General features: G+C 45.2%; 3 protein-coding genes across 5 annotated transcripts in view; 1 reads left to right on the top strand and 2 right to left on the bottom strand.

The window, feature by feature from the left end:
• Positions 1-7,980, bottom strand: part of LOC144487143 (P2Y purinoceptor 13-like) — a 47,316-nt gene extending 39,336 nt beyond the window's left edge. For both annotated transcript variants that reach the window (XM_078205207.1, XM_078205213.1), the window contains exon 1: positions 7,890-7,980. The gene's annotated coding sequence lies outside the window, so the exon portion shown is untranslated. The remainder of the gene's footprint in view (positions 1-7,889) is intronic.
• The window catches only part of LOC144487108 (mediator of RNA polymerase II transcription subunit 12-like protein), a 596,823-nt gene that overhangs the window by 395,614 nt on the left and 178,475 nt on the right, over positions 1-22,734 (top strand).
• Positions 1,670-16,125, bottom strand: LOC144487160 (P2Y purinoceptor 12-like). 2 transcript variants are annotated; one of them, XM_078205223.1, is made up of 3 exons: positions 15,947-16,125; positions 10,113-10,171; positions 1,670-7,978 (listed from the first exon to the last, which is right to left on the bottom strand). In XM_078205223.1, exon 3 carries the CDS (start codon positions 7,974-7,976, stop codon positions 6,957-6,959), a length of 1,020 nt encoding a protein of 339 aa, XP_078061349.1. In that variant the 5' UTR covers positions 7,977-7,978; positions 10,113-10,171; positions 15,947-16,125; the 3' UTR covers positions 1,670-6,956. The 2 variants fall into 2 exon arrangements, with proteins under 2 accessions (XP_078061349.1, XP_078061357.1); XM_078205231.1 differs by lacking the exon at positions 10,113-10,171.

The following is a 22,734-nucleotide window of genomic DNA, read 5'->3' as shown; positions in this document are numbered from 1 at the left end:
TGCGGTACAAATAGTCCTTGGCATCACCACTGATGTGATGTGATATTTGTAGGATCTTGTGAAAATGATGCTATTGTTCACAGTTTCTGTGACTATTCTGCTTGTTTGAATATTGCTAGTTATCATTAGAATAGAATCATAGTATACCTACAGTGCGGAAGAGGTCATTCAGCCCATTGAGCCTGCACTGACTCTCTGTCGGAGTAACTTACCCAGGCCCTCTTCCCCGCCCTATCCCTGTAGCCTCACACACTTACCATGGCTAATTCATCCAACCTACACATCTTGGGACGCAAAGGGGCAATTTAGCATGGCCAATCCACCTAACCAATGCAAGTTAGGCGCATTGACCATTCTAAATTGCCCCTCAATGCCCTGGGATGCGTAGGTTAGAGAGATTAGTAGGGTAAATATGTGGGATTACAGGGATAAGGCTTAGGTGGGATTGTTGTCAGTGCTGATGCGATGGGCCAAATGGCCTCCTTCTGCACTGTAGGGTTTCTGTGATGTCTATAAACTCTTTCGGAATGTGGGAGGAAACTGGAGTACCCGGAGGAAACCCACACAGACACGGGGAGAAGGTGCAGACTCCACACAGACCATCACTCAAGGCTGGAATCGAACCCGGGTCCTTGGCACTGTGAGGCAGCAGCGCAAGCCACTGTGCCGCCCTATGGATTATACTTATACTGAACTGTTAATCTGGCTTTTTGTACAGGGGCAATGCTCTCAGATAAGAGTTGGAAGGCTATGGATGAATGGCCCAGTCCAGAAACCTGAGCAGGATATCTGAACACTTTAGAGCAGTACTGATGGAGTGCTGCATTGTTGGCGGCGCAGTCTTTCCGATGAGATGTTAAACCAAAGATGAGGGCAGATGTAAAAATTCCTGTTGACAATATTTGAAGGAGTTCAGTGGCTTCTCTCTGGTACATCTAATTCGAGCAACACCCTACATCAGATTATCAATATTTCATTACTGCCTGTGGCGCGTGTGTGGAGATTATCTGCTGCGTTTCCTGCAATAAAGCAGTGACCACATAACCCAAAGAAAAAAATAATCGGATATGAAGCACTTTGGGATATCCTGAGCGACGTAGTGTGCTGCATAAATGCAAGTCTTTGGTTCCAGTTGTGCGCTCCTGCGAGTGCTGTGTGCTGGATAGATTGCCCTCTAGGTGTGACCTGTGTTCATAGCTGCAGTCTTTCTCTTAAGTAACAAGATATTGGAAGCTTTCTTATAATTAGTCCCTGGGTTGTTCAGACTTTATTTCCTGTGCCTTAACCCTCTCCAAATGATGAGAGAACTTCTGAAATAGCAAAGTGTATCTCATTCGTACTTACGGTATCCTGATCCTACAATGTGAATAATTTGTTAAAGTATTCCACTCTCTATCTGCCGGTTGGTCTTTGTACAACAGATGCTCACCACCGTTGTACAGTTAAATAATCTTACTTTTGAACATCGGGTCTTTTATTCTTCTGTGTTTTGCAATTGTCAATGTTTTTATTTGATCAACAAGGGGATAGGAGAGTATTTTAAAATTGTTACTTGGTAAATTGCCGCACAACAGGGCAAAGATGGAATTTGTGGGATAAAAGTGACGTAACATGGATAGAAAATTTACCAAGCGACGAGAAACAAAGGTTCTAATTTTCTGACTGTATCATGCCCAGCAGATTAGTTGGGGTGGAACGAGATCAGAGAATCACGGGTGAGTGGTCCAGCGCATTTAGGGTCAGTGTGAAATCCCTCTGTGATTCTCCGAGCCACCACACCTGGGCGTAATCTGGTTCCTGCCAGTGAGGGGAGGGGGGGGACCAGATTAGAATATTTAAATAATTTTAAAAATATGCTTAGGCCGGATTTCCCCTGTTCCCGGGATTCCCTGATCCGTGGCTGCAGCAGTAACCTGGCGCTAATCACGACTGGGGGGCTCGGAGGCCATTAAAGCCCCCCCCCCGGTGGTGGGGACATGGCTGGGCAGTGCCCATCTGGCAGTGCCAACTGGCACCCTGCCACTTCCAGGTGGGCACTACCAAGATGCCAGGTAGCACTGCTAGAGGAACACTGCCACATCGGAGGCAGTGCCAAGGAGTGGGGCCTGAGGCAGGGTCATGAAGGGAGGGTCATGGGGAAGGCATGAAGGCATAAATGGGGGACCTGAAGGGGAACCCATTGGGAGGGCCCTGAGCCAGCGATCTGTGTTGGGGAGGGGTGGGAGAACATGCCTTCAATGAGGGGGACGGGGTCCTGATGTCCGTGTGGGGAAGAAAGGGGGATCTTCAATTTCACTTTGAGAATGGGGCACCCCTTAAAAGCGATACCCTATCTCTGTGAAGCTGGGCTTGCCGGCATGTTTAGACCCTGCCCCTCTCAAAACCGGCTCAAAACTTGCCCTACTCCCAAAAAATGACTAAGTGCGGGAAGATTGTGATCTGATCCGGTGTGGATCACACCAGATGTTTTGGCCAAAATGACATTTAGGCCGGAATTCTCTGGCCATTCACGCTCCACCACTGCGGCAAGCGAGGATGGAGAATTTGGCATTCAGCCCAATCTCCGTTCACTGCAGCGGGACCGGAGAATTCTGGCCTTTTTTGGGAAAATTCCGTCCAAATAGCGAATGGTTGTTTTTCGGACTGGAAGGAGGTTTAGAATGGAATGCTCCCGGGATCCTGCTCGTTGCCCTGGACTTAGTTGTACAGGGCATAGTTTCCAAAATTGGCATAGGATACAACCCCTGAAAGTATTGACAACCATGAGGAGGATAGCTTTGAATTTTAGAAGGACATCGGCAGGTTGGTGGAATGGGCGGACAAGTGGCAGGAGCAATTTAATACAGAGAAGTGTGTTACGATCTCAGTCAGTTACTGGACAGGAGGATCCCAGAATGGAACGGTAGCTCAAAATATCACAAGTTATTTTTATTTTTGGTTTTATCAACCGTGGAGGAAACAAGAGTCACAGGACTGCTCATTAATTTTTTTTTCACAAATGAAAAACATTTGTAACACATTAAAAAAAGGATTATAATACAATCATCTGCGCCTTCTTTAGTTTAACCCTTGCACACAAGTTCAAGGTTATTACGGGAGACAAAATACATTCGAAGTTACGATCGTCTCATCAGCACCCATTGTCAGTATTTGCGGATTTCTCCTCAGAATTCCCCCCACTCCCCAGAACTCCCAGAAATAGGCTGTGAAATCTTCTCTCATAGCAATCATTCACTTGGTGATCCGCATTCAAAATGCCGGTTCGTCTTTTCCAACGGGCCCAATTGACTAGAGCTTCCGCTCCACTTTAATCAGAGATTCCACACCAGGACTTTGGACCAGCTCTTTGTGACTCACACTGCCTTAACGATGATCACACTGCCCTTAACGATTACACTGATACTTTTTGAGGTCCCAGTCACAACGTTACAATTTGTTCACAGACAATAATGAGACGTTACTTTAGAAAGCCTTTTCCAGTATTTCTTACCAATCGATCTCTTCTTGTCTTTGTTTCGTTCTCTGAAGTGGAAGTCTTGTTTTCCAGTAGTCTCTGATCACTGAGTTTCAGATGTTCTGAAATCTTCTTGTTACAGCTCTCTGGATCTCTGGGCCTTCTACCAGTTCCATTCTAGTTTTCTCTGTGGAATTCTAGCCCTGGCTAGATTAGTGCATTTTAAAGGGGGGAATTTTCCTGTCCCGCCCACCATGGGAATCATGGTGGGTGGTGGGGGGCAGACCATGCAAAGGTCTGTTGACTTCAGGCGTGATTTTCTGGTTTTGGGACGAGCGCACCTGGAAAATCCCACCCAAGGTTCCAGCTTCAAGCAGAACTGAGAGAGCCATCCTAGATCTTTGTTCCAGTCTCTAACTCAACTGACTAGATTTTTGCTACAGCATTTAGGACAAAGGCATCTGTCTGCCCCTCCCACAGGTTATGATGTGGAGATGGACTGGGGTAAACACAGTCAGAAGTCTTACAACACCAGGTTAAAGACCAACAGGTCCTCCCACAGGTTGCCAGGCAATTATCGGGAGTCTGCATTCCGAAGCTCTAAAACACATAGAGTCTTAGCTGGATATGGAAATGAAAATCCTACACAGACAAAGGTTGTTTGCTCACATTATAACTAATCTCGGCTTTCTTGTAAGCACAGAAACATTAAATTGAACCTACCCAACACTATTTCTAATGTTTACCCACGTAAAGATAAATCCCTTAAAACTAACTTTGGTTTCCCAACAAGTGTGAAGTGATTCATTTTGGTTGGAAGAACATGGTGAGGCAATATGAAATAAAGGGTATGATTGGGTACATGAGCAGAAATACCTGACTATTCATGTGCATAAATCATGGCAGGACAGCTTGAGAGAAGAACAAGCTATGGTGGTACAATGGTTAGCACTGCTGCCTCACAGCGCCAGGGACCTGGGTTCACTTCCAGTCTTGGGTGACTGTCTGTGTGGTGTTTGCACGTTCTCCCCGTGTCTGCATGGGTTTCCTCCCATGTTCCAAAGATGTACAGGTCAGGTTGATTGGCCACGATAGGTGGATTGGCTCTGATTGGCCCCGGAATTGAGAGGGTTGGCTTATGAGGAGAGACTGAGTGTACTAGGACTATATCCATTGGAATTCAGAAGAATGAAGGGGGACCTTATAGAAACATACAAGATTATGAAGGGAATAGATAAGGTAGAAGCAGGGAGGTTGCTTCCACTGGCGGGTGAAACTAGAACTAGGGGGCTTAGCCTCAAAATAAGGGGGGAGTAGATATAGGACTGAGTTGAGGAGGAACTTCTTCATGCAAAGGGTTGTGAATCTGTGGAATTCCCTGCCCAATGAAGCAGTTGCGGTTACTTCTATAAATGTTTTTAAGGCAAAAAAGATAGGTTTTTGAACAGTAAAGGGATTAAAGGTTATGGTGAATGGGTGGGTAAGTGGAGCTGAGTCCATGAAAAGATTAGTCATGATCTTATTGAATGGAAGAGCAGGCTTGAGAGGCCAGATGGCCTATTCCTGCTCCTAGTTCTTATGTTCTTATTTTCTTATAACTTGCCCCTTAATGTTCCAAGATGTAGGTTAGAGGAATTAGCAAGGTAAATAATGTGGGGCTGCGAAGATAAGGCCTGGGAGGGATGCTCTGTCTCAAATCCCACCATGGCAGATGGTGACATTTGAAATCAATAAAAATAAATATGGAATTAAAAGTCTAATGATGACAATGGATTTGTAAAAACCCATCTGGTTCACTAATGTCCATTCGGGAAGGAAATCATAGAAATCACAGTGCAGAAGAGGCCATTCAGCCCATCGAGCCTGCACCGACTCTCTGACAGAGTATCTTGCCTATGTCCTCTATCCTTGTAACCCCCCACATTTTACCATCGCTAATCCATTTAATTTATACATCCTGGACACTGAGGGACAATTTAGCATTGCCAATCCACCTAACCTGCATATTTTGGACTATGGGAAATCTGCCATCCTTACCTCGTCTAGCCTATGTGTGATGTGGTCTACCTCGGAAGTGGCCATGCAAGCCACTCAGTTCAAAGCCAATTAAGGATGGGCAATCCTATGAATGATTTGTTTTAAAGTTGCGCAGTTGGACTTCTAATATCTTGACTCTAAAAGTAGTTGACTGCATTTGTGGCAAAATTAACATCATTCTGGGGTTAAAGGATCAATGGCAGCTCAAAGAAAAAATGGCCTAAGAGACAGAAAGCAGAGAGCAGTGGTTAGCAGACTGGAAGAAAGTTTTCCTCAAGAGTTGGTATTCCCTATATTTATTCTGCGTTCTATGAGGAAAGAACAACTATGGGATTAATTGTATAGCTCTTTCAAGGAAGTGGCAGAAACACATTGGGTTGAAAGACCTCCTTTGTGCTGAATCGTTCTATAATTCAATGAGGTAGCTCAGATGACAATCATGTGGATGGCTGAAATATTGGCATATCCTCGCCAATAATTTTCAGACTCAGTTAATCCTGAGGGGTACAGAAGAGGTTTACCAGGATGTTGCCTGGCCTGGAGGGTATTAGCTATGAGGAGAGGTTGGATGAACTCAATTTGTTCTCACTGGAATGACGGAGGTTGAGGGGCGACCTGATAGAGGTTTACAAGATTATGAGTGGCATGGACAGACTGGATAGTCAGATGCTCTTTCCTAGGGGAGAAAAGTCAAGTACTAGGGGACATAATTTACTGATGACGCAAAGATAAGCAGTGGGGAGACTGAATTTCATAGGACCTCTGATTTTTTTTTCCCCTGCTGTGCTAAGGACATTGTGGGACTACATGCAAGACAGTGGCTCTGCTGAAATGTTATTTAAAGTACAGATGTAGATGGAAGCTTGCTTGTCATGAAATTGAATTTGAACATCTTTATTTGAACATCAAGAGGACCAAAAAAAAGTCATGCTATTTAGCAACCTTCAAAAAATTCTATAACCCTATTGCTCTGATTGCTGATTCAGGGTGAAGCAAAATGGTTCTTGGTCTCAGTGTTCTATTTGATCCTGAGCTGAGTTTCAAAGCCAGACCCTGTCCATCACTAAGACTGCCTACTTTCACCTCCTTGATATTACCCTCACTATCATGACTCTTACTTTTCTTGCCTCGAGATTCTGATCTGTTCCAACACCGTGTGATTAATTACTTCCCTATGAAGAAACCATGTGATATATTACTGAATTAATGGTGCTATACCAATACAGTTTGCTGTTGCATCAGTAATTGATGCACTTTGCTGCGTGGAGCAAGAACATTTATCTGTTGTGTTTAACATCATGCGATGTCCCCAACCCCGTAGAGTTCCACATAATGTGGTGTTCACGTAAGGTGTGAATTTTACAGCTAATTTTATAACATTGTAAGTCTGACACAATGTTACCAACATGGTGAAGTTAAGAGAATGAATGTTTGCTGTTGGGTGGGCGTATTGTCAGTTTATAACCTAGAGTGGGGTGTCCATACTCGATGAGTTCACATAATTCTGCTTTTTCGGCAGTTGCCGTGTGCAGTTGTTCAGCTTTGCAAAGAGCATTTTCTTAAATGACTGACATAGAAAGAAATAAATTAATGGATCCAGGCACGCATTGAACCCCGACAAGCCCAGTGTACTCTCCTTTATGTAGTAAAGGGCAACCTGAGTGGAGCACTGGTAGGCACCCCGTGTCTGACTCAGTGTGTATGGGATCCTGGCAAAGTGAAAGGGGACAAAGCAAATGAAGAAGACCGCCAGCACCAGGAAGACATTGAAATTGACAACCTTGGCTTGCCGGGAGCTGCCTCTGATTTTCCGGTAGGATTTATAAAGCTCCCTGGTGATCAGAGAATAACACACCACGATTAAGATCAAGTTACTCCAGAATATGATCTGGCAGACAAAGTTGACCATTTCGTGCCACTTTAGGCCCAGCTCGGTCTTGAAGGAGGAGCATTTGCGTGCGTTTACGGGCGTACCGCCCCCCTTGTACAGGACCATGTTGGGCAGGGCCAGGAGAAACATGCACAGCCAAATGGCTGTTGAGAGAACCTTTGCGGTTCTGGGCCTACACGTGCCAGAGTGGCCAAACGGTTTTGCTGCCTTCTGGTAGCGGTCAGCGCTTATCAGTCCCAGAAATATAATGCTGATGTACATCGTCAAGTAGAATACGACCGAACTGACTTGGCACACAAAGACCTGGAGTCCGGGTGTCCTGAATCTTGACCCGATGATTATTTTGAACGGAAATGTCAGTGTCATCAGCAGGTCAGCCATGACTGTGTTCTTAAGGTACACAATGAAATTTGACTTACTGGGTATTTGAAAGAACACCCAAATGGCTAGGCTACTCATCAGGAGGCCGGCAATGAAGAGGACGGTATAAAGCAATGAGAAAACCACCTGGCTAATTTCACGGTCCGGCGCACACTTCTCTCCCGCTGTGCTGTTCGAGTAGTTGGAAAAGCTTTCCGTCTCATTCAGATCCATTCCTAAATCAGCAAGGTTTAAACAAAAAAACCACAGTGAGAGGGATTGAGTCTGCACTATTTCATGTTCAATATATCCTGTCTGAATAATGACAAGGTTTTAATCATTGGGAGAATATTTTTCAATTCCATTGGCTTCTGCCTGATGATCAAACTTCCAATCAGAAGAATTGTGGGTTGGAGGAGCGAAAGAAAAAGGCTGGACTGTTAACAAAGAACAAAGAAAAGTACAGCACAGCAACAGGAAGAGGGATCCGGGTGTACAGGTACATAAGAGAGGTTGGAGAAACTTGGTTTGTTCTCACTGGAATGACGGAGATTGAGGGGCGACCTGATAGAAGTCTACAGGATTATGAGGGGCTTGGACAGAGTGGATAGTCAGAAGCTTTTTCTCGGGGTGGAAGAGTCAATTACTAGAGGGTTTAAGGTGCGAAGGGCAAAATCTAAAGGAGATGTACGAGGCAAGTTTTTTACACAGAGAGTGGTGGATGCCTGGAACGCGCTGCCGGGGCAGGTCGCGGAAGCAGATACGATAGTGACTTTTAAGGGGCGTCTTGACAAATACATAAATAGGATGGGAATAGAGGGATATGGTCTCTGGAAGGGTAGGGGTTTTTAGTTCAGACGGGGCAGCATGGTTGGTGCAGGCTTGAAGGGCCTGCTCCTGTGCTGTAATTTTCTTTCTTCCTTGTTCTTAGGCCCTTCAGCCCTCCAAGCCTGTGCCGATCATAATGTCCTAACCAAACTAAAAAACCCCTCTGTTCTTACTCAGTCCATGTTCCTCTATTCCCTCCCTATCCATATACCCATCCAGCTGCCTCTTAAATATTGCTAATGTGCCTGCTTCTACCACCTCCTCTGGTTTCAGCGCATTCCAGGCACCCACCACACCCTGTGTGAAGAACATCCCCCCGCACATCTCACCTTGAAGCTGTGCCTCCTTGTAATTGACACTTCCACCCTGGGAAAAGCCTCTGACTATCCACCTTGTCTATGCCTCTCATAATTTCATAGCCCTCTATCAGGTCTCCCCCAGCTTCCATCTTTCCAGTGAAAACAATCCTAGCACATTCAACGTCTCCTCATAGCCAACACCCTCGAGACCAGGCAACATCCTGGTGAACCTTCTTTGCACTCTCTCCAAAGCTTCTACGTCCTTAGTGTCACAAGTAGGCTTACATTAACACTGCAATTAAGTTACTGTGAAAATCCCCTAGTCACCACACTCTGGTGCCTGTTTGAGTACACCGAGGAAGAATTTAGCATGGCCAATGCACCTAACCTGCACATTTTTCGGACTGCGGGAGGAAACCAGAGCACCCGGAGGAAATCCACCCAAATGTGACGAGAACGTGCAGATTCCGCACAGACAGTGACCCAAGCCGGGAATTGAACCCAGGTCCCTGGCACTGTGAGGCAGCAGTGATAACTACTGTGCCACCGATTGCACCTGACGAGGTTCAATTCTGGCCTTGGGTGACTGTGTATGTGGGGGTTTCAAGTTCTCTCTGTGTCTGTATGGGTTTCTCAAGGGTGCTCCAGTTTCCTCCCACAGTCCTAAGGTGTGTAGGTTGGGTTGATTGGCCATGCTAAATTACCCAAGATTAGTGTCAGGGAGATTAGCAGGGTAAATGTGTGGGGTTGCGAGGATAGGGCCTGGGTGGGATTGTTGTCGGTGCAGACTCGATGGGCCAAATGACCTCTTTCTGCGGTGTAGAGATTCTATGATTCTAGTATTCCAATTACCAAACTGATTGAAGCAGCTTAATTTTTTAGTGTTTCTGAAACGATTCAGAAATTCAGTGCACTCTCAGATTTAGCAGTTCTGAATTGCTGCATTGATTAGATGGTTTGTTATGTATAATCTCACGATTGTGCACCTTCTTCACTTTGCTGCTTGTGCCTCATTCGTATCATGACGCCTGTAGCTCCGAGTCCTGCAGACAAGCCCGTCCACTGACGATTACAGGTATCTATCTCTGCTCATTCAACGTGAATCATAAAGGGGCACTCATTCTACTTGTGTCCACACCTGCCATTATCCTGGCCATTTCTAAACAATTCATTTACTTTTTGAATCAAAATCCACTTGAAGGTTTATGCACAGTTAAATATACACAAACATGCCACTCTTTACCTGTCTAATTTGTTGTGGTTTGTGGAGGAATTTTTCACAATCGCGCACTGCTATGATCTCTGGAACATTCCATCAGATTTCAAAAGATTTTATCATGTGCGTTTCATGTAACAAGGAAATAAAAAGTTAGTCTATTGTCAGTAAGAACATAAAAATTAATGTAGGAAATAACAATTCTGACAAGAAATCAGGACTGGCAATGCACAATTTCCACTCCGCTGCATTGGGAGAAGTTTGACAATTGAACTTTTGACATTCCTTACAAAGTGACCTCTCAATATTAAAAATTCAGCAAAGAGAATCCCAGTGGAAATTGGATTCATAGAAGGTTTACAGCACAGAAGGAGGCTCTTTGGCCTGTTGGGTTTGTGCCAGTTCACTGTAAAGCATCCAGCTGTTAGACTCCCTGCCTATTCCCCGCAGGTTTCCCCCTTAATGTCCTTACTCAATTCCCGTTTGAAAGACACAATTGAATTCGCCTTCACCACACTTACAGACTCATAGAATCCTACAGTGCAGAAGGAGGCCATTCGGCCCATCGAGTCTGCACCGACCACAATCCCACCCTATCCCCACAGATTCACTACTCTCTCATTCCTCTTCTTCCCTATCCCCTATCCCCATAACCCCATGCATTTACCCTAGCTAGTCCCCCTGACACTAAAGGGGCAATTTGGCATGGCCAATCCACCTAACCTGCACATCTTTGGAGTGTGAGAGGAAACTGGAGCACCTGGAGGAAACCTATGCAGATACGGGGAGAATGTGCAAACTCCACACAGACCCGAGGAGTGTGCTCGAGATCACGCGCACACACTTTGTAAAAAAGAAATCCTCACATTGCCTGTGGTTCTTTTTCCAATCTCTTCAATTTGTGTCCTTTGGTTTTGCATCCTGCCAATGGGAATAGTTTCTCTCTTTCTACTCTATCTAGAGCCCTCTTGATTTTGAACACATCCATCAAATTGGCAATTAAACAGAAATATCACAAGCTGCGGGTGGGGGGTGGTCAAAGCCCAAGACAACCTCAATAGATATTTCAGTCTTGACAGGGTAGATGCCGAGAGATAGTGTTAGGGGTCCTCCATTGAAGACAGAGATGAAGAGGAATGAGAGAGTAGTGAATCAGTGGAAATCTTTCCCAGGAGGGATTGTAGAGGCTGGGTTCTTAAATATGTTCACGGCTGAGATAATTAGATTTTTAATTAGTAAGGGAATCAAGAGTTATAGAGTCATAGAGGTTTACATCATGGAAATAGGCCCTTCGGCCCAACTTGTCCATGCCGCCCTTTTTTTTAACCACTAAGCTTGTCCCAATTGCCCACATTTGGCCCATATCCCTCTATACCCATCTTACCCGTGTAACTGTCTAAATGTTTTTAAAAGACAAAATTGTACCTGCCTCTACTACTGCCTCTGGCAGTTTGTTCCAGACACTCACCACCCTCTGTGTGAAAAAATTGCCCCTCTGGACCCTTTTGTATCACTCCCCTCCCACCTTAAACCTATGCCCTCTAGTTTTCGACTCCCCTAACTTTGGGAAAAGATGTTGACCATTTACCTTATGGCCAATCCCATCTAACCTAGATATCTTGGGACACTAAAGGGCAAGTTAGCATGGCCAATCCACCTAAGCTGCACATCTTTGGATAGCCATATATCAATGCTTGATAGGACAATTCCCGATGTTTGTACTTGATAAACCACTGAAACATTTAAGAAAAAGAAACACAGAACAGTTTTCCCTTAAAGTTTCATAAAAACTGGACACCTAAGTAAGCATATATTGCAATTTAAAAAATGACAGGCTTAAGTTTCCTTCTTCCCAAACTGTGGCAGGGAAAGTAAGTGATTGTGCACTATGCCCTCCTGCCAATACCTACATCAGAAGAGCAACTCATAATTTTATAGTAAGAAGTCCCACAACACCAGGTTAAAGTCCAACAGGTTTATTTGGAATCACGAGCTTTCAGAGCACTGCTCCTTCATCAGGTGATAGGACAGCCTAGGATCTATCCCTCGGATCAGATTCCGAATAGGTTGATTATCCAATCGTCTTCGGAAATAATTGGTGCACAATGAGCCTGTGCGGTGAAACGTGTGTTTGCCAGCTTCTCATCATCCTGCCATGCTGTTTCTCACACTATTGCCTAAAGAGTTGAAGTGCCAACTTTCACATTGCTGATTGTTGAGTCTTGCTGTGCACCAGTAGGCTGTCACTTTTCTTCCATTACAATAGTGACTATACTTCAGAAATGACTTCTTTGGCTGCACAGTGAATTGGGACATCCTGAGATTGTGAAACACACTGGATAAATTTAAACCTATCTTCGTACGACACTGAGCCACCCTTGTGGCCCAGGGCTAGACAGGTATTTGCATCTTATTGTGATGCCACCTCGCAGGGAAGGAGGGAACATCCACTTTTGTTGTCAGGGTGCCTCCACCAACAGCACCCGCTGAAATGAGACAGGTTGCTGCTCTGCCGATGTAGGTGTAATGTGGCGATGCCGACATTGGACTGGGGTGGGCACAGTAAGAAGTCTCACAACACCAGGTTAAAGTCCAACAGGTTTATTTGGAACCACGAGCTTTTGGAGCGCTGCCCCTTCATCAGGTGAGTGGAGAGGTAGGTTTTACAAACATGGCATATATAGACAAAGACACAATTGCAGGATGATGGTTGGAATTGTCCTGCAATTGTGTCTTTATATATGCCATGTTTGTGAAACCTACCTCTCCACTCACCTGGTGAAGGAGCAGTGCTCCAAAAGCTCGTGATGCCAAATAAACCTGTTGGACTTTAACCTGGTGTTGTGAGACTTCTTACTGTGATGTAGGTGTTGGCAGAAGGCCACAGTACACACTAGCCTACCTTCCCTCCCACAATTAGTGAAGAAGGAAGCTTAAGCCCGTGATTTTAAAAAATGCAATGAAATGTTTACTTGGGTGTCCACTTTTTACGAAACCTTAAGGGAAAACTGTTCTGTGTTTCTTTTTCCTAAATGTTTCGGTGGTTTATAAAGTACAAACACCGGGGTTGTCCTATCAAGCACAGATATACGGCTATCCAAAGATGTGCGGGTTAGGCGGATTGGCTATTCTAAATCGCCCTTTAGTGTCCCAAGGTTAGATGGGATTGGCCATGTGATGCGCGTTATCACACACGAGGCTTGAGATGCTCAGGAAATAAAGGCTTTTATTTGCTGTACAACGAAGCTACTAATTATATACACGATCCCAGACTGAGGGGTCCCAGACAGAGCAGAGACCTTTATACCTCTCCCAGGAGGCGGAGCCCGACTGGGATGTACCACAATAACTATAATACAAAGGTGTAACAGCCCAACCCGAACCCCAACAGCAACAAGTAGAACAACCCATCCCTAACCCCAACAGCAACATATATACATACTTGTAGTACTGGCCAGACCCTGGCTCAGTACTATCTAGTGGGAACCAACGATGGTTCACCACACCATGTTACATAGGTGGTGTTACAGGGATAGGGCGGTAGAGAGAGCCCGGATAAGATACTCTGTCAGAGAGTCGGGGCAGACTCGATGGGCCGAATGTCATCTTCTGCATGGTATGGATTCTAGGATTCTATGGATTCTATAACATAAACCTGTTTTCTTTCTTTTTGAGACTTTTGAGTTCTCCAGAGAGTTAAAGGGAAGTGGGTACACATGGAGAGCTGTGATGTTTAGCAACAATTGTGTGTACTGCTTACTGTTGTGAAAGCAAAATGTGAGTGAGAGCGAAATGGGAACATGTAGTAACTCTGAAACTGAGGGCAAAATAGAAGCCTGTAGTGGTATCGTTTTGCAGAATACTTTTCACTGAATCACCTCTGAATGGAATGTAGGATAATATTGGATTGATCAAACAAAATACGAGCAGGTAGACGGCAGGACTATCCGCAGTGTTTCGTGGCAGTGGAGGTGGGTCACCATTGGCTGGTGGTGGGAACTTCTGATTTAGCCACTCCCTGCTGCCGGGAAGCCCGTGGTGGGGGATTGCCTCAATGGGACCAGAAAATCCTGTCGGCAAGAACGGCGGAAAAATTCCAGCCCAACCATATATGGCCAAAAGAGAAGTTTCGGAACTTACCTAAGAACATGAGAATCAGGAGCAGGAGTAGGCCATCTGGCCCCTCGAGCCTGCTCCGCCATTCAATAAGATCATGGCTGATCTTTTCGTGGACTCAGCTCCACTTACCCGCCTGCTCACCATAACCCTTAATTCCTTTACTGTTCAAAAATTTATCCTTGCCTTAAAAACATTCAATGAGGTAGCCTCAACTGCTTCACTGGGCAGGGAATTCCACAGATTCACAACCCTTTGGGTGAAGCAGTATCTTCCTCAACTCAGTCCTAAATCTGCTCCCCCTTATTTTGGGGCCATGCCCCCAAGTTCTGGTTTCACCCTCCAGAGAAAACAACTTCCCTGCTTCTATCCTATCTATTCCCTTCATAATCTTATATGTTTCTATAAGATCTCCCCTCATTCTTCTGAATTCCAATGAGTATTGTCCCAGTCTACTCAGTCTCTCCTCAAAAGCAATTTGAGACAAAACAATTAACTGGGTATTACCTATTGACATCATAAGCAAGATGGAGAACAATGCCCTGAAAGATTGCACAGTTGAGTTTTAAACTTTTTAAAATTGGCAATTGGAAATTTGAATTCAGGTGCAGAATGGAGTCCCACCTGTTCTCTTTGAGCCTTTACATGCTGATGGCCAGAATTCTCCGGCTGTTCACACCCCACTGCCATTGCCAGTGAAAATGGAGAATTTGGCACTCAGTCAAATCTCCATTCACTGCAACAGGGCCGGAGAATCCCAGCCGCGGGCGAGGTCGAGAATCCGGCCCTATGTATCTCTTGGCCCTTGCTCATGAAGTGGTCCAGATGTATTCCATTCCCTTTATAGGATTAGCTGGCATGGACAAGATGGGCCGAATGGCCTTCTTCTGTGTTGTAACTTTTCTATGGTTCTATGATTAGTTAAGCCAACTCAGTATAGTACCTAGTTATTTTAAGAAAGGGCGGTACAGTGGTTAGCACTGCTGCCTCACAGCACCAGGGACCTGGGTTCAATTCTGGCCTCGGGTCACTGTCTGCGTGGAGTTTGCATGTTCTCCCTGTGCCTGCGTTTCCTCCGGGTGCTCCGGTTTCCTCCCACATTCAAAAGATGTGTGGGTTAGGTGGATTATGGGGATAGGGCCAGGGTCAGATGCTCTGTCAGAGATTTGGTGCCGATTTGATGGGCCAAATTGGTCACTCTTTTAAAAAGTTACAAACTGACCTATTTCCAAACCTCAGAATATTCAAGTCTTTGTGAAAATTATAAAATATAACCTTTGTTTAAAAAGCAGAAAGGGAAAAGTATCCACCTGTGTGTCAAAACAAAATAAAATCATTGTAATTATTGATTGGTACCATAACAATTGCTAATGTTAACCGTCCCATACCATTGTCTGTGTTGTTGAATCCAGTCGGCCATACTATCCATTTACACGCAGATAAAAGCAAATTACAGCGAATGCTGGAAAATTTCAGCAGGTCTGAAAGTATCTGTGGGGAGGGAATAGAGCCAACGTTTCGAGTCTGGACAACTCTAACTCTGACGAAGGGTCATCCAGACTTGAAACATTGGCTCTGTTCTCTCTCTCTACAGATGCTGTCGGAGCTGCCGAGATTTCCCAGCATTTTCTGTTTCTGTTTCTGTTGCTTTCAATTTACACGTTTGACTAATCCTTCCATTTAAGTGAAGGTGCACCTGCTAATTCTATCTCGGGTTTCCGAAGGTAAAGGTTTGAATCTGTTACCTGCTTTCCCCTAGTCTGATGCTTCTGTCTGGTGAGGGTGTCCAGGTTTCGAGCAGTCTGACCTTTGCGCACCAAAACAAAGCAGGAGTCTGTTTAACTTGAAGTGTTCGGGAAGGACCTCCCCGTCCTTCTGAGGAGTTGGTTTTTATCTCGATCCATTGGAGGCGATGACCTATTGCCTCGCAAGTTTCAGTTCTGCTTTCCTGTTTGGTTGCATAACTCAGATGAGAAGGTTTTGAAATTTGCTTTTAAATTCTGAAGTTCCATAAGAGTCTTTTTCTCTCTAATTCTCACTTCTCTCTTTTGAAGGCATTGTTTTATGTGAGAGTGCTGCTCTCTGCCTTTAAGTATTATGATCACTGTACGAATATAGACAAGGTAATTGCTGAAACAATCTTTAACCTGTGCTGATTAGAATATCAGGTTAATCCAATTATTTTTTTAATTTGTTCATGAGATGTGGGCTTTACTGGACCAGCCCTGAGGGCAGTTAAGAGTCACATGTAGGACAGACCAGGTAAGGGCAGCAGAGTTCCTTCTCTCAAGGACATTAGTGAGCCAGGTGGGTTTTTATGACAATCGTTTTGTGCTCACCATTAAACTTTTAAAACCAGATTTTCATTTTTCAATTTTCACCATCTGCCATGGTGGGATTTGAACCCAGGTCCCCAGAGCATTAGCCTGGGTCTCTGAATTACTAGTCCGGAGACAATGCCACTATGCCACTGCTTCCCCTATTTGCTATTTGTTTATCAAATTCGGAGTGTTTATAAACCATTGAGATTAGTGACTTTCTGTTAGATGAATGCACTGCCAGTTAGCTGGTCTCACCTCTTAGTGTAGACATCCTTCAGCTAAAGAAGACATTATCAGCCAGGTTGCCCACCACTAGGGGAAGGTCTAGACTTTAGATGGGGACAGCGCCAGACATAGCTACAGTGCACCTCGACATCTTACTGACATTCACAAACTGCGGTTCCATTGAAGAATAACCATCAGGGAAGATACTGGTTGGTAGCACCAGAGCCTGATGGGGTATAGTGACTTGGTGAATATGATACCATCCTTGAAACCTAGAGGTCATTGGCTCAAACCCGGCACAGAATTGTGAAATACTTAAAAATCTGGCAACTGAAAAATAAACAACTAACTCACTTTTGTGTGCTTTGGGGAGAGGAATCGCCAACGTGCAAGTGAATGAACCTCTGCCTTTGTAGCAGTGACGGCAGTGACTTCATTTTAAGACACTCCACTGTCTCTGAACTTTCCGACACGGAAAAGCGACTGTCCGACTGGATCTTGGGAAATCAAAGCCGTCGCATTTTCGACACCCAACATGCACTGCTGTTTGATCAGAATGATTGTGGAGCTCACCAACAGAGTTCGCAAAGAGCACTCCATGGGCGGGATTCTCCGGCCACTCATGCCATTGGGGTTCTCCTGTCCCGCTACAGCGAACGGAGATTTGGCTGAGCACCAAATTCTCTGTCCTCGATTGCAGCAGCGGGGTGTGAACAGCTGGAGAATTCCATCCCAGGCCTCCACCTTTATCAGGTGTTGTGCTAAAAGTTTAAAGTTTTAAAGTTTATTTATTAGTCACAAGTAGGCTTACATTAGCACTGTGAAAATCCCCTAGTCGCCACACTCTGGCGCCTGTTCGGGTACGCTGAGGGAGAATTTAGCATGGTTAATGTACCTAACCAGCATGTCTTTCAGAGTGTGGGAGGAAAACGTAGCTCCCGAGGAAACCCATGCAGACATGGGGAGAACGTGCAGACTCCGCACAGTCAGTGACCCAAGCCAGGAATCGAACCCCGGTTCCTGGTGCTGTGAGGCAGCACTGCTAACCACTGTGCCGCCCCAATGCTACAAAGTAACTCGGCTGTGACTTTGCAAAGCTACTCACACTTGTTGGAGATCGATGAGGATGGAATGGCTGGAATTACGGATTTAAAAAGGATAGTAATGTGGAAAAGAAGCTGAGTGGGTTTATTTTGCTCTCCAAGGTGATTCTAATTTTGTCAAAGGAGCGTGGGCCAATAACATTTGACGTGATCCAGGCAGACTGATGAAGGATGGTTGAACCATTTTCAGATGCATTCAGGTCCATGCCCTTGGACTTGAAGGAATTAAAATAGGGCCCAGAAATAGTGGGAGAATCATTTAGGCTGGAAGAGAATAAAGGCTGCACTGATGGCAGGGTGGGGGGGGGGGGGGGGTGGTCAAAGGTCGATGTAAGTGTGGTTAGGCTGGCTGATAGATGCAGTGACATTGTTATACTTGTGCAATATAGATTGGTGGAAAAACTACACTATTAAAACAAAATGGAGGATGGACACTGTGTTTGAAACAAAATGGAGTCGAGAGGTTAGGTGGCCCTTTCCTCTTCTGTCGATATACAAGGAACTACACATGGCACTGGAAGATAGCAAACATGTTTGACCTTTCGACACTACCAACCTATTGGGACATTTCAATGAGGAGGCATTGGGATGCAACAAATCTTTCCTGTGGATTGGTGCCAGCCATGAGCCAAATAGTTACAGACATTCATGCAGATTTTTTGACTTTGGAGTGAAATTCCAAAAAATGGGTTTGGGAAGGATCCTATTCAATCAGGAGGATATGTAAATTGGTGAAGCCCCAACACCGTTATATGTCATGGACAAAGGCACCAGAGACCATTTATTATAGAATTTATAGAATTGTAGAATCCCCACAGTGCAGGAGGAGGCCCTTTGGCCCGTTGAGCCTGCACCGACAACAATCCAACCCAGGCCCAAACCCTGTAAACCCACGTATTTAGCCTGATAATCCATGTATTTACCTTGATAATCCGCCTGACATTCGGGGTCAATTTATCATGGCCAATTCACCTAACCCACACAGCTTTGGACTGTGGGAGGAAACCGGAGCACCCGGAGGAAACTCATGCAGGCCAATGAAAAAAAACAGACCCCATGGTCATCTGACAGAAACCAGGCTGCTGATAACATTTTGAAGTGAGAGGCAGAAAGAAGGAAGAGGAGTTCTGGATCATCAAAGGAACCAGACTCTGCCAACAATGCATCAGGAGACAGAGGATTTGAGCTGGCCTTTATCCACCTATTTGAGAAGCCAAACCAGGCAGGTTTTTGACAACACCGTGACTGGAGTGAAGCCGGAGAAACCTGCGACTGCACGCCGTGAGCCATTGTGAATCAGTCTTCATAAACCTCCAACTGCTATTCATTCAATGAACCACAAAGGAAATCATGGGTCTGCAATGTTGTAATCACCTCCGCGTGTGTGTGTGTGTTTGCATGTGTGCATGCATGTGTATTTGTGGGAGTGTATGTGTGCACATGTGTATGTCTGTGTCCATGCGTGTGTGTCCATGTGTGCACATGTGTGTGTGTAAAAGTGTGTATATGTGTGTGGTGTGTGTTCATGTGTGTGTGCACGAGTGTGTCCATGCGTGTGTGTCCATGGGAGCATGTGTGTATGTGCACGCATGTATTTGTGTGTGTGTTTGTCAGAGACTGACTGGATGCTGCTGTGTACAAATTTCAGGTATTGAGTTAATAAACATGTCTCCTTCTTAAAAAATTTTAAATAACTCTGCCATTTGTCTGTTCTGGAGAATTACACACTCGGCACTTCTATTTTAAAGCCCATCTGTCTTCGATCAGTCCAGAGGTGGAAAAAGAGGAACCATCCAACCGACTGTCTGTGTCCTGGCTGAGACAGTCTTGTGACACATGGGGTAGGTAGCTGGGACTAAGAAAGTGTGGTTCTGTCAGTCATGATATCAGTACTGTCCACCTGCTGTTCTTCAAGAGGTGCCATTGTACCTTTCACATCCCCTTGAGCTGGCAGACGAGGCAGTATTGGAGCTGGCTGCATTGTCACAAACAGGAGGCTGTTAATGTCAGTGATTCTGTGTGAGGATTGGAATCTTGCAGGGATCAGTGTTCAGGCTGTTGCTGCTTATCATCTTTCACAATAATCTGGGTGAAATGTGCAAGTGTCTGGAAGTTTAAGATGCTACAAAGATATGTGTGGGAGTAAGGACTCGGATGAGGAAAAACAGATTGTAGGCAGATGTAGCTGCAAGAACTGAAGATGTATTTCAATTTAGATAAATGTAGAGTGTCCAAGAGGTTTTTTTTTCTCTTAAATTGGCCTATTTTTGTTTCTCCCCTTCCTTCGCCTCCAAGATATTGCATGGGTGGCAGGTGGCAGGGCACTGGGATCATAGGGGTTGAGGTGACAGTGTGTATCTTAAATGCCTTCAAGCAGCATGACATCACTTTAAGGGAAGTGTGTCATGTGGTCCAGCCTCAGTTCCACTTTGGCCTAGAGCAGAACACAGCACTCATAGCTCTGCTGTCCCCAAGCTTTCTATACATCCTTTTTGTTCACATTTACCTAGATTTGATGGGCAGTATTTTCCAGATGTTCCTACCAGTGGGATCATCTGGTCTAGCTAACGGTGGGTGCCCGGGTGGGGGGGGGGGGGGGGGGTGGTGGTGGTGAACAATGGTTAAAAAAACACCTTGACAGCGGAAGAATCAGAAGATCCCGCCATCGGCTAATGGTGGGACACCATCACCGTTGTAACACACGCCACCGGGTGGGCGGAAGATCCCACCCAATACATTTGTGTGTGTGTGCACAATCCCTTGTGAGTAATTGGTGGGTTGACATCATTACAACACCGAGGATGGAGTGCACAGCAACAGTTCCTTCTGAATGACAAAGTGCTCAGCCTGGCAGTTAGATTCCGTACAGGGACGGCATGGTGGTGAAAAGCTTTAAATGATGTTACATTGAAGATCTATGGCATTTTGGTTAGACTTCAACCAAGCAACAGCATCAGAGAGTGTTAAAATCAGTCAGACATACACGTGTGCACACGCATACACACACATGCACGCACATGCATGCACACACACACATGTACACATACATGCACACACACAGACACATGCACACGTATACACACGTGCACGCACACACACATACATACTTGCACACACACACACACACACACAGATGCTTACAACATTGCAGGCCTATAATTCTCTTTGTGGTTCACTGAATGAATAGCAGTTGGAAGTTTATCAAGACTGATTCACAGTGGCTCACTATGTGCAGTCGCAGGTCACGGTGCAGTCAAAAACCCGCAGAGTTGCACGTATAGAAAAACTTTGAGGACACAGTGATGGAATAGTGTTTGAATAAAGAGCCGGTAAGCAGCCGGTTCCCTCATGGATAGTGGGGGCAAGTGCGTTGAGAGCACCAGCACCGGGTTAGCTCAGTTGCGAAAGGCGAGTGACCAGGGTGGGGGCCTGATCGGTAGACAGCGAGGGAGAGGCAAACAAAACTAAGCAATCAAAATAGTGTGCAGATTGGGTCAGAGAAGGTTGCAATTATAATGGGCGGAGCTTCGGAAAAGCACACCAAAGCGGCTGCAATGACACTCAACCATTGGATGGTTGGGAGGTGGCGGGGTTCTGGGGTCATATAGATGGCGGTGGTAGCATACACACGGTACTCCATGCTAATGCAGCCCAGCTGGTCTTTACCTGCCTCTCTTATTCAGATGTTTTGTATTTGATAAAAGTGTTTCCAACAATGAAGCACTCCTTCAGTACTGCACTGTGCTTGTGCTATGGCTTTCTGTCTCAGTGGCGGAGGACGATATCACAGGTTAATTTAGTGCTTATAGATGAAGAAGAACACTATTCTCTTCCAGGGTGGGAATTAGCTGATCACATTAGGTGGCATCTCAAAATGTGAAATCAGACAGTATTGTGTCAATTCTGTTCTAATCAATGCATTTGAGATGGTGCAAAAAGAAATTAATTTGGCTCTCTGCAGTGAGATTTGACCAGTGTTTGCATCTTGACATTTTTAAAAGTATCAATGTGTATTTTTGAATCATGTTGATGGATTCGACCCTGGGACCGCTTTAGAAACATTGTAAACTGTGCACAACTGAAGCCTATATCAAAAGGGTGCATCACAAGCTCTGTCACATGGAATAGAGATAGGGCAGCTTGGTGGCACAATGGTTAGCACTGCTGCCTCACAGAGCCAGGGACCCGGGTTCAATTCCTGGCTTGGGTCCGTGCGGAGTTTGCACGTTCTCTTCGTGTCTGCATGGGTTTCCTCCGGGTGCTCCGGTTTCCTCCCACAGTCCAAAAGACGTGCTGGTTAGGTGCATTGGCCATGCTAAATTCTCCCTCAGTGTACCTGAACAGGCGCCGGAGTGTGGCGACTTGGGGATTTTCACAGAAACTTCATTGCAGTGTTAATGTGAGCCTACTTGTGACATTGATAAATAAACTTTAAACTTTACTTAACTAAGGCAAAATAAAGCAAATTTTCAAATCCACAACTAAAGATGATCGCATGTATTCCTCCACAAAGCCTTGGGTCTTGCCATGGTTTGAGAATTAAAGTTGAAATTTCTTTATTCATGTCACAAGTAGGTTGACATTAACACTGCAATGAAGTTATTGTGAAAATCCCCTAGTCGCCACACTTTGGTGTTAGTGAGGGAGAATTTAGCATGGCCAATGCACCTAACCAGCACGTCTTTCGGACTGTGGGAGGAAACCCACGCAGACACAGGGAGAACTTGCAAACTCTGCAGACAGTAACCCAAGCCAGGAATTGAGTAGATAAAACACAAATATTCCATCATTCTGATGCTAAACCACATCCAAAAATAATTCTGAGGTTTTCTTCAGTTGTGCTCAATTTTAAACAGGCTATGAAACATATTTACCCACAGGTTC

The sequence above is a fragment of the Mustelus asterias genome, chromosome 3, assembly GCF_964213995.1.
Source record: "Mustelus asterias chromosome 3, sMusAst1.hap1.1, whole genome shotgun sequence".
Lineage (NCBI taxonomy): Eukaryota > Metazoa > Chordata > Chondrichthyes > Carcharhiniformes > Triakidae > Mustelus > Mustelus asterias.
This window is presented reverse-complemented; position numbering and strand designations above follow the sequence as displayed.

What these genes read in the sequence shown, in the direction of transcription:
- LOC144487160 (XM_078205223.1), bottom strand. Translation starts at nt 7,976, where the DNA reads ATGGATCTGAATGAGACGGAAAGCTTTTCCAACTACTCGAACAGCACA.